The sequence below is a fragment of the Cupressus sempervirens genome, chromosome 6 (genome assembly GCF_028749045.1).
Source record: "Cupressus sempervirens isolate cs-2001-9-10 chromosome 6, ASM2874904v1, whole genome shotgun sequence".
Classification (NCBI taxonomy): domain Eukaryota; kingdom Viridiplantae; phylum Streptophyta; class Pinopsida; order Cupressales; family Cupressaceae; genus Cupressus; species Cupressus sempervirens.
The window spans coordinates 505,017,524-505,030,133 of record NC_143123.1 but is presented as its reverse complement, the minus strand read 5'-3'; the positions used below and the strand labels follow the sequence as shown (position 1 = coordinate 505,030,133).

The 12,610-nt window shown below is 35.3% G+C and overlaps 1 protein-coding gene across 2 annotated transcripts in view; it reads right to left on the bottom strand.

The window, feature by feature from the left end:
- The window catches only part of LOC149553235 (HIPL1 protein-like), a 72,627-nt gene extending 60,767 nt beyond the window's left edge, over nucleotides 1-11,860 (bottom strand). For both annotated transcript variants that reach the window (XM_089788703.1, XM_089788704.1), the window contains exons 1-2: nucleotides 11,709-11,860; nucleotides 11,442-11,605 (exon numbers count right to left, since the gene is read on the bottom strand). In XM_089788703.1, the coding sequence (XP_089644829.1) occupies nucleotides 11,442-11,605; nucleotides 11,709-11,811 (267 nt within the window). In that variant the 5' untranslated portion in view covers nucleotides 11,812-11,860. The remainder of the gene's footprint in view (nucleotides 1-11,441; nucleotides 11,606-11,708) is intronic.
- Nucleotides 11,861-12,610: the final 750 nt, after the last annotated feature.

Sequence of the window (12,610 nt, the reverse complement as noted above, 5' to 3'; positions counted from 1 at the left end):
TAATTGATAAATTGATTTTGGGTGATCATTTGATTTTATCAATTGGACTATACTTAATTAAATAAATAAATTAACTAGAGGATGACGATTAATTAATTAAATAGTAAATATTTAATCAATAATGTCCTAGGGGATGACTAAATATGATTACTTATTGATGTAATCAGATTTAAGTGTCTACAAATAGAGCATTCTCTACAAATGGCTTCAACTAACTCTAGTTCAGTGTTACCATCCCCTGATACTGACAAGGTTGCACCCTATTCCCTTGTAGGTGAACAAGTTCCAGAACAAGAAATTGAACCTTGAACGAAAGAATCAGTTTAAGTTCAAGCTCAATCATCCATATAGATCACCTGCTTCTGGAGTCGGAAAGAAAAGAAGCAAAAATAGGCTGTAGTGATCCCAGATAACAAAGAAAGTGGAGAAGGACCAATGGCAAAAACTACCGTAGAGAGCCCTATTGAGGTGACAAATCAAATGAATCAATGCAAGCAGATAATTGATGCGACCAATGCTGTGGGGACGGATACACTGGCTATTGGAAATCCGGCTGAGTCTCAAGCTCCCCAAACTCAGGGTAATCCCTCCACTCCAAAATGGTTCAATCTTTCTGTAAGAAAGAAAAGGAGCATACTACCAGTGACCCTCCCTATATGGGACATGGTAGGCAAGTAGCTTGGTAGTGTTGTCACCTAAATTTGCACCCTATCAAATTACAAGAGAAATTTGAAAATTTAGGCCAACATTGGGACAGCCAAAGGCTGTGGGTAACCTATCAATGGCTGAACCTCCGGATTCTAGGCCGGCTCCTTTATGGGAAATCACTTGATTGATTCTTCTAACACTATTTTCTTGCTGAGAAAAGGGGGAAGGAAGATTGCAAAAAAAAAAGAAAAATAAACTACTTCCTAAAAGGTGATGTACCAAAGATGTTTAAAGAAAGGTTTCAACAAATAACAACCATTTCACCATCAATATATAGGAAAAACACTAATAAGCATTCAGACTTTATATTGGCCTGCAACAGTGTTTCACATTAAGGTTTTGATTCTCACTCATTTAAGAAAAATAGAATTTTTTAACTTAATAAGATGAAAATTAAACAAACACAAAAGGTGACCTGCAGACAAAATACACTCCAGTGATAGGGTAAAACTGAGACAGATTTAGCAAGGAACCCTTGGATTCACAAACTAACCTATCAAATCAGAAAAACTACACAGTACCACAGAAAAAGATTGAGGCTTGAAAATCTTTTCCGAAATGAACCTGTAAAATGCTTGTCATATATTCAACTTTTCTTCAAAAATAGTTACAGAAAAACACATAACAATACTCAGGATAAAATATCACTCAATACTGTTTTGCATAACTCAGAACTCCTCTCAAATGAGTTACCAAACTCTATATGTACAATGCCCAATTGCCTGGGTCATATACAGAATGATAGCCCCTAAAAGAGGACTTAATCACTCACATAATGAAGTCCTACCCCTGAGAAAACTCCATTATCTCATAAAGAACCCAATGACTCACTAATAACTGCCCTAAAAACACTCTAACAGCCAATAAATCTCCTCCAACTACCAAGGCAAAGTCAAATTCGACCCCAAAGCCTATATTCTCTCCTAGAAGAATTCATAATGTTTACAAAAACTTAAAGGCCATAATGGGAAAAAGACGACTCATTTGATTCCTTTTGCATTAATAATAAAAAATATTCAATGACTTATAATAATGTCATTTAAATATTTATATTTTACATTGACGTGTATGCAAAAGGAAAACAAATAAATAAAACAATGTTCTTGTTATTTTTGCATTAAGAAAATAATATTAAATGATTAAAATTAATCATTTTAATATCGTTTCAATGTTATAGTTATGCAAAAAAAACAAGTAACATTATAAGCTTTAAAAAGCTTCTAACGCATTATCAATAAAAACAATTTCACTCCCCTCAAATATGAACAAAATTCGAAAGGGATAAAATCCCATCAAAAGCCACGGATCCCAAATTATATAGAAAATAATATAGGGCGTTGAAAATTAAGTTTTACCCTAACTCTCATCATATGATATCTTGAAGCTTTCGAATACGAAAGGAGAGAAATTAGGGTTTGAGGAGACTTGCAGAGTCGGCATTTACATCTGATGGTTTTTCTTTCTTCCTCCATATGCATTTGCTGGAGCTCACTCTATAATAGCTGTTTGTATCACTTGAAGTTATGAAACCTTTGCCATTTTGCATATGAACTCGTTCTCATTGGTCCCCATGAATACTTTTCTGTATCTGATATTTGCTTTGCTGAAAACATGAGCTAAGATTGTCAAGTGAAACCTTGCTTTGTAAAGTTCGTTGGCTTTTTCTTCTTAATTCGAGCCACTATCTGAAGATATGGTTCTCTTTTGTATAGGGAATTTGATAACTGCTGTAGATGTAAATGCATGATAGGAACAGCATTTGTTTTTTTTACATTTGATATATCATCTTACTTGCTGGAAACTAGATGGGTTCCACTGTTTATCATTTTCCAGCAAATAAAATGATTCTGGAAGCATTTTTATCGCTGAGAATTTGTTTTTTGCCTTCAAAAATCTTCCAGTTGGTGAGATTTTTCATTTTGGATCAACAATCACCATGATGCACAGGTCTGCTGCATATATTTCAATTTTTTCCACTTTAAAACAGCGTATGGAGTTGCCTTTTGGTTGGCCATGAGAGGTTGAAAAACATGCTGTCTTTGGTTTGAAGCCGCCGTGGCTTTGCTGGAAGTGACAATACCAGTTTTGAACGTAGTTCGATTTGTTGTGTGAAAACGTAGCAAGATCTTCCTCTGCCGTTTTGCATAGTCTGAAGTTGCCATTGCAAACTCTATAATTTGAAGTTCTACATTAGAAGAGACTCCGTTCATAGAGCAATGAGCGTGCATGATTGCATGGTTAAACTGTCCATTCCTTCCATCGATCTCAAGTTTTGTGTATTCCATCATGCCTAATATATCTTCAAGAATTCTGTCACCACAATTTAGACTAGGAATTGCATTATCAGCAGCATAGAGGTTTTTTATCAAAAATATCTCCTGAGAACATTGATGAATTGAGCTCCACAATTCATTCCTTATCCTATGATCCAAGAAAAGGAAACGATACAGCACTGTAATCAAACCTGCTAAAGCATGTAGCATTCATCATGGCATCACCAATTTGTGGTATTAAAGCACTGAATTCAGCCCATTTCAAATATCTCATTGTTCAACCACTTTATCCATGTATTACCAATGATAATTTTAGAAACTAAAAGTGGTCTTTTCATACACTATATTGTTTTGAGCGCATATGAGTTTCAATTGATTTTACTAGTGATTCTTTTCTAATCTGGCAGCGCTAACAATGAAAAGAGAGATTGGCTGATATGGATTCTTCAAACAGTTTATCCGAGTTGCAAATCTGTTGAACTTCAATGCACAGCAGAAACTTGATGAAGCTTGATCATGCTATGATTCAAATATTTCTTGTGAAGGCTAGAATTTTTTTTGAATTTTGCTGATTAGTTAGCATTAAAACAGGGAGATGGGATGTATTAATACAGTACAAATTTGAAGCTCCCTTCTCTTCAATATGAAAAGTGTGAAGCTTCCATTGATTCAAAGATCTTGCTTGCAATTCCCTTAATAGTTGCTTCATTGTCATTTCTTTTTTCCTGGTATACTGTTGCAAGAAGTTTTAGATATTGAATTTCATCTGAATATTGTCTGTATTTGCATACTAAAATAATGATCTTGGGATACTCTGACTTTTGCTGATGTTTGAAATTGTATTCCATGAGGTTCGAGCTCATAAAATAATTTTTTCTCTTTTCTGCACATGACACAAACACATTAGCAATAGAATCACTTGCATTCATGGTTTTGATTTTCCGACTCTGATATTGCTGTTCCATGATTGATTGAGTTCACTGTTCTTGTTCAAAATAGAATCATGGGTAAATAGTACAAGTGTACATGTATATTTTTACGGAACCAGACATTGCTTAGATCCATATGGATCTAACCTGTACCTTTTTTTGACTTTTTGCAGGAGTTGGATGCTTAGGGAATCAGGAAGAACTCAATTTCAACAAGGCAACCTCGGGAATGCAGGCTCAGACCAGCCATATACCCCCAAGCAATGGCTGGTTCCCTTTCTTATACTCTTGCATGTTCATTTGTATCATTTATTCTATTTTCTACATGTTCCTTATTTGCACAAGAATAATGAATAGGTTACTCTCACGGCCTTGTGTGAGAGATTTTGATCACTTTTTCATTCAGTACATGTTCTTTAATTCTTTAATGTATAAACTCCAAATTGAAAATTTTCATTGTTTAATACAAATAAAGAATTTTCTCATTTTATCAATGCAATGTACTTTTTCCGTTTCTGTGAACATTGGCAAATGAATGCAATTGATAAACAGTAATGAATGTTAAAACAAAATTTCGTAGGTAATGAAATTTTGATAACAGGTAGAACTCCCAAGAACAATAAACCAAAGGTGGAAGCAATGCTTGATGCAAATGTTAAAACAGAGCATTGGGTAGCAAACATCTATAAACCAATTGGCGACAAAGATCAAGATGAAGTTCTACCACAGGACTTCTCAGTTGAAAGAACTAACCTTAGAATGGCCACTACGGAGGTTGACTTGAAAATATTCAACACCAACAATAAGAAAATTGAACATAGGATATGGAAGGACTAGAAGGATAAGAAGGAGATGAAGCAAACTATACAGTTGATGGAGGAGTATATTCATGCCCTCCATATTCCTAATGCATCGACTGTCACAGGTAGCACTTATGTGATAGACGTTTCTTCCCCTGCCAATAAAAAATTCATTGATCAAGTTAGAAGAGATAGATCTGTAGCTAGAGTCTTCAATGACTTGGTGGATACGTATGTCAAAATCCAATTGGTCATGGACATCATAAGGTGCTGCTTTTCTCAAATCCCAGCATACTCCCGAACCTCTTTACATCTCTGAATTCACTAAAACCGGAACAAGAGCAACAAAGATGATGGCTGAACTAGAATCTGAGTTGAATGCATGGGAAGCTAAAAAGGCGAAGTGGGATGAATATGTCATCCAAATTACAGAGGTTCAGAACTATGATACTGATAAATTTGTAACAGACATGCCTGATGCAGTCGTGGACACTGATTTCATGTTCATAGCGAGAGCCAACTTGGAATGGAGGAACATAACCATTGAAGAAGGCCTAGATGAGACATCAGAGTTGCTGAAGGAAATGGAATGTCTCAAGTAGATTCTAGACAATGGCATCAAATGCATCGATGTTAGAATCATGGAAAATGAGGATAATCCTAACAGGAAAATCCAAGAGGTGTTGGTGTCATTTCAAGACAAAATGCAAATAATGAAGGATTCGAGAAATGACAGTCAAAGACTTCACCACCATTGCCCATGCAGGCTCCATGATGATTATATGCAAAGACCACCTGGAAGCACATGAAAAGAAAATGGATCACATTCACATTATCGAGCGCATGTGGAAACTAAGACTGGGGCAGATTGGAGTGCCCCTACAGAAAGAGTTGATTGAATTTGCTGCTACATACATGAAGTGGAAAGAAGCAGGTAGTGGAATCCTTGAGAATCTGGAACACCAGGGCAATCCTGCAGATGCAGCTAGAAACTGATTAGATAGGACTTAGGGGCTTCGTGCCTTAGCATGCTTTCTTTTGAATTAGTTGTTTTAAAGACTATGTTTAAGCATGTTTTTTTATAACTCCCCGGGGGAGTTAGTTTTTAAAACTGAATCTTAAAGCCATGCATGACTATATAAGCATAATTTTGAAATTTTGAGAGGGTCGGCTCTCTAGATATTGAAACTTGGTTTTAACTATCTTTTTGTTATATGATACATGATATTCGATGCAATAATATATGGGATTGTATGATTTTATATATGAATCTTGGCTCTTATATCCTATGGTTTATTGAAGCATACTTTTCATTGTTGTGTGGGAGTGGATGTATGTGAAGCCAGTTCTTTATTTGCATTACATGTTGATCTTGAATCTGGAATAACAGAGTAGCATTCATTTAATCATTTTCGTTTAAGATTGCTTCATGGTGATAGTCAGTCATGTGGCTAATCATTGTTGTGAAATTTGAATTGCTTTTAAATGTGCACATTCTTTTCATTATTGTGAATTGAGTGTTTTACCTTATACTTTCTGGTCAAAAGTAATTGTGAAAATCATTCTTTTAAAATAAGATTTGATCTGCAAAATCTTTCAAGTCAAGAAGTTGTGCCTGTTAAATATAGAGAGTTCCCTATCAAAGGAATTCATTTGTTAGTGTGTGTGTGTGTGTTTTTTCCTAAATTTGGGAATAGAGTCAAGAAACAGTTAATGCTTCAAAGTAAAAAACTGTTCACTAACATAGACTAATAAAAAATACCAAAAAGAACATTTGGTAATATCCCTTTCTTGGATCACCTTGTATTTTGCCTTAATTCACTGGTCCAAATAAGATAAAGAGCATAATATACTTAGTGATAGAGTCCTTACTTAAGAATAATTAGAACAAGAAGGATCCGTCATTTTATTTGGAAAAAAGATAAGTTGGTCTCCAATATCAGAAGATAAGTTGTTTTGTCTAGAAAAATATATATAGATGAAGATGAAATTATAATTTGTTTGTTCGGTTAATTACATTTTAGGCATACAAGTTCCCTGATGAGAGACTCAATCATGTGGAAAATAAGCTCTGCAACTGATGCTTGGAAATTTCAAAAGTGTTTTTTGTGGCTTTAGAGAATGTAAGAAATCATCATTTTTCTCTGGATACATAAGAATGACCTCTGGTTCAACATTAGGAAACTGTCTTATATCTGTTGACACAGTTCTTATTATGTGACTTGCTAAAATAAAAATCCAGACAAACATTTTCAATAGAAATTTATACCTTCCTCAGTTCAGTTTCCGTTACTATGTGATCTTAGGAGACTTGCATTTTCCTCTAATAAGTTCAAAACTTTAAGATAATGTACCACTGAACAGAATTTTTTTCTTTGTACACCTCATGTATGAACTCTTCCACCAATCACTAAGCCTCAAAATTGGGTCTTCTATGCAGTTTTTCTTTAGTACCTTCCTGATCATCTTTTTCTTCCAGTTCTCTCTCCTCGTTCTTTTATTTTTCCAGGTGACACTAAGACTGCTAGAAAGAAATTATGCACTAATGAAGCAGCAGATTGTGATTGGTTTGAGACTAAGCTTCACAAATATGGTGTAAATTTGCTTGCCTTATCCTTGGACCTTAACAGACCCATTTGATCAGATTGTTGGCTTGGGCTTTCCACCCTCTTTGTCTTATATTATGATCTGTCTCATCTATAAGTTGGGGTATTGTTCACATGCAAAAGACTACATGAGCATTGTGATTGTCCACAGCATTGGACACAATAATTTTAAGCAACTGAAACATGGTGATCTCAAAGCAAGAGGATCGGGAAGCATCAAGAGAGACTTGCATTGTATTGATCATATTTGTAATGTTCTCTAGAAATACATTTGTGCTGTTTTACAGATATTGTGAAGGTTTTAATGTTTTGCTAGGCATACATTTTTCAAAGGGTCATGTGGTGCTTGCACCCAAGAGATTTCCATTACTGCCAACACAGCATTCGATGATACAATTGCTGTCTGATTTTTTTCTGCTAAAGATTCTTGAACGTTTTCAAAGATATTAAATCAAGCAGGGATACCCTTTCTTTGATTTATATTCATAAGATTGAAAATTATCTTTGCTCTGATACTCAAGTTGGTGATTTTTTATGCACTACATGCTTTTATTGGTATTATACTTGATTTTATTGATGCAGATCTTTTTTATTGTCCAAACGATTTAAAAGGATTGTTATGTAACCTTGCTATTCTACTAGGTTAATCTTTTCAATATCTCCTTGGGTGCCCTTTCCATAACTTCGATTTTACAATCAAGGAGAGTCCATGGAGATCAGGACACTGTTTTCCTACATGGAAATATGGTGTCATACTCTCAATCATGCATTTGAAGGCTGAAAGGGTTATGCCCCATTCTTGATATTGTCAGTGGTTTTAGAAGCATGTCTAGAATACTCCTAATGTGTATCTTCAGTGTAATTATTTTGACACTCATTTTTATGGGTTAGATGTTTCAGGACTTGGTTTATAGGATACTTATTAAGTGTAAAAATTATGTTGCTTCGGTGTTGTGATCCATTTCAAATAGATGGCTCCCCATTGCATTGTCCACAACAGATTTGTTTCTTGACCCCTTCATCTTAAAAAGTCTTTGGGCTCAAGTGCATAGGATATTTTGGCTGGATGACGTTTTCAAAAACAGATTAAAAAGTTAGTCTTGCAAATGCTTGAACATATAGTGCAATATACTTATGTGTATACAAATTTTAAGCTTTATCTTGTATCTAGGTCTATGTTACCAGGTCTTTCCTCTACACACCCATGGTCCTAGCCTGGTTCCATCCAGATTCAGGGTCCTAGCCTCATCTTCTGTGGGTTCGGTCAGGGTCTTGCCCACAACCTGTGGGTTTGACTTACATGATCCCAAGCAAACCCAAGTTGTATTTCACCTCCAGATAAGTCCAGCTAGCGAATTTGGATGTATTTAAATTTTTTTGACTTTTATTATACGTAACCCATCTATAATCATGGTAAAAATATTGTCCAAATCATGGCACAAAGATTAATCACCAGATTGTTATGCTAGAAACAAAATAGAAGGTCTAATATAAATCAAAACCCTTTCATATCAATTTTCAAATCTATAGCTATGCATGATTCATGTTTATCATTGTTAAGGACAGTGGACTGTGTCTACAAGAGTATCAAATGGCTGCCTTCAGCATTTGTCAGTTGTGTAGGAGTGCTGCTTTGTAGATAATAGTAAGCAAGGGTTTGAACCACATTAAAATCTTAAGGCCATTTTATTAAGGATACCTCAAGACATATCCAAATTCTTGTCATACTCCAAGGTCCTATAAGCTCAAGAAGAGTCTTATTACATTTAAAGACCTTGGGATACAGCACCAAACAAAGACAATGTACAAATAAGCCAATAAGCCATCATGAGAGTCATAGCAAACTTTTAAGTGATAATGGTATCAAAAGAGAGATTATAGTGTTCTATGAAGAGTTTCTTATGTATCAAAGTATTCTAAGAAGAGGCATGGATATGATAGTCATCAAGTTGTTATCTATAAGACGTCATTTATGGTCTATTGAGACTACAATCTAAAGAGATCATAATCATTAGTGGTTCTCAAGTCAAGTAAACCCAAGTCAGAATACCTATAGGAAGTGTCATATAATAGAAAATTATGGTTAATGATGATGATACTTTTGATGAACCATATGATATTTGATCAATGATCAATGATGGCTGATTGTTGACAGTTGAAATTATTGTTTTTTAACTTTAAAGTTAAATATATATCACGACATTTGGGTTTGACTATTAATATGATGGTGTATTTTGCTATGTTATTTTAAAATATTAAAGGACCATGACTTCTCTAAACCCCATGACTCCACTGTCTCCTAATCAAGATCAGATGTATCCGATCTCTCATTTCCCTAAACTATTGAGGTAAGGATATTTTCTCTACTTGAAATAATTATGTGATTAAGGGGCCTAGAACTTTATACGATTGGAGGAGGTTTTTGTTAAAGCTTTGAATGTTGTGTGTATGGAGCATGTGAGCGATGGTGTTAAATTATCTTAATTTGCATAGAACTTTCATTGCAAAGTTTCCTTGCTAGCTTTTAATTCATAAACAGGCACAAAGTAAACATTTTCATTCAAAGTAGTTGTAGGACTAACAAATAGTGCTTTGTTGGTTTGTGTATTCATCGTTGCAATTCATTTTTGAAATTTCAAGGCTGTGATCTTGCCAATCTTTGAAATTATAACATCGAAACGATAATGCACATGGAACAAGAGAGAGCTCATGGAACCATGATTTAAGATAAATGGCACAATCCACACAACAATTACTACTGAACATGATCACTGCTCACATAGATCTCAAATGATACGTAGTCATTGGAATTGAGCGATAAGAGAGTCTTCCCACATGTTACAAGTCTCCTCATGATAGATAGAGAAACACAAGAAGAGAGGATGGAAATTTACGGAAGATCCAATAAAAAGGTTATCGAATGCTCTTGTAGACAACTGGTGTTAGTTCACCTTGAATTATAATTCCAAAACATGCTGTGACATGAGAAGAGATGGTGGACATGATGCAACAAAGAAATAGCTGCTTCAGAACTTTAAACTGGCCTCAGATTCCAAAAAAATGGCATTCCTGGAGTTAAGGGAACAGAGAAGTTAAGCTACATGTATCGATTGATATCTGATGCCCATTTTGTTATAATAATTAATTCTACTGATCAGTTTGGAATAAATTCTGCTCGCATCACTATTCTTGGAGGCATCTTATACAATTTTGCTGTGAAACCATCAGGACCTTGAGACTTGTCATTCTTCATACCATCCAGTTCCAGTTCCCCATACAGGAAAAGCCTCTCATGGCATTCTCGTTTCCAAAGGATTTCGCATTTCTTGGAAAAGTGATCCTAAAGTTGGAAAATGAAAAACTTTGCCGTCCGTTCCACCCAAAATTCCAGTCACTCTTACCCAGTTGATGGTTAATTCAACTGGAGATTTCAGAGCTGGTATCACTGGGCATGCTTTCATCGTCGGGGTATGAGATCTCACTGGATAAAATAAGACGAACATCGAATAAGTGGTCCTGTTTTGCTCCACGGGCATTTGTATAGATTCAGAGAAACCCGCAAAAAACGGGATTTCATTCTTGTACAGAAAGCTCGGAATCTGTTTGTAGTTTTTCTCTAAAGGCTTTTATTTCCTTATTGTTCTAGTTCTTTCTCTCTCTTCAGTGAATGCAAAAGAAAATCCCTCTGATTACTTATTTTCTTCATTTCCATTTTGCATTCATGCACATTAATGAACAGTAACACCTAATTCAGATTTGCAAGCCTAGATTACTTGTACATTTTTTGCTTGTACAGATTTCTAATAAGATTTCTACCTCGTTGAACCCTGGTGACAAGCTTAGCTTTTCACAAAGATTCCCACGTTGCACATGTTGTGTTTCTCTTACAAGGTTCTCTACATTTATCAGATTAATTTTAGATATTACTATTGAGCAATATTTGACTCTTAGCTTGTGCAGCTAGATTAAAAACTACTATTGATTCATGTCCCATCAATCAAATATTTCACTTCGACTCCCAAAGCAACAAGCTAAAAGGCACAAAAGTAACTGGAATTTAGACTGCACACATTAAGACTTAAAAGAGTAACTTGTAGCAAACAAAAAATATAATGGTTAACTTACAGCACAGAGAATTTGCTTTATAAATCCAACACACCCTGTATGGGACACATTCATAGATTCGAACTTGTTCAACAAATTCGTGTCTTCTTGTTTACTGCAGCACCCTTTTTGTTTATACCCATCGTCAGAGCAAAAACTTAGAGATGCTGAAGGCTGAGGTGCTCCTGATACCCATAGATACAATTAGGCGTGTCGATTCAAACAACACATATTGATTGATGATGTGCTTACACAAAATAGAATGGGTCAAAGCAAAAATCCACTGACTTGAATCAATACACATGGGAAGAGCTGCGCAAGCATTGATAAACACAAGGATTAAACATCCTGCATTCGCCACATTCATTTTACAGGTTATGACTGTACCCATCGTGATTCATAAATGATCTTCAGACAGGTCTAAACTCGTAAAGCCTTAACATAGTTGAAACTGGATTACATATAAGAGTGGTTTCGCCTCGTGCTCCAATAAACCAAAGGGTGCATCCTAGAAAACTTGGTACGTGTGTACATTTGTACATCTGCATTACTAGAAGGACAATGAGAAAAGAGGTACGCCAAATCAATACTCGTAGTAAAAAAGGGCATTATGTGTTCCCACATATGTATCCGATGAGTACAAACAAGTGTCCCCAGATACCTAGTTGACTGAATTAATTACTCAGATCTGTAAACTACGTGGGATTGCAAGTTGGCCACCGCAGCCAACTTCATCCCTATTACTCCTCGAATTATTATTATTATTAGAATATAGTTTTTTAAGTGTGCTATAAATTTAAAAAGGTGATATGCCACTTTGACCTTCGGGAAGAAAAGAGAAGACGGACGGGGAATCGCGCTGGGGATATTAATAACTGGTTCAAGCTTTCGAGAAGGTTGACTTGCAGTATAAATCTGATCGTCTTATGGCTGTGCTTATGCATTTTTTAGTCTCTAAAACACTATACAAATTCAGAAAAGAGAGAGCGGTTCACATGGAAGAGTTTGGTAGAAATAAACCAGCAGTTGTGCGCTTGTGAGGGGGCAGTATAGGACCATATTTTAAAAGCGGTATGCGTAATAATAATAATTATTAAACTTTTAAGTTGGAAGAATTGTTCTATTTAAAGTGTAGTTTGGGAACAATGTTTCAAGGCATGTATAAGATGAAGACTGGAAATAGCTATTAC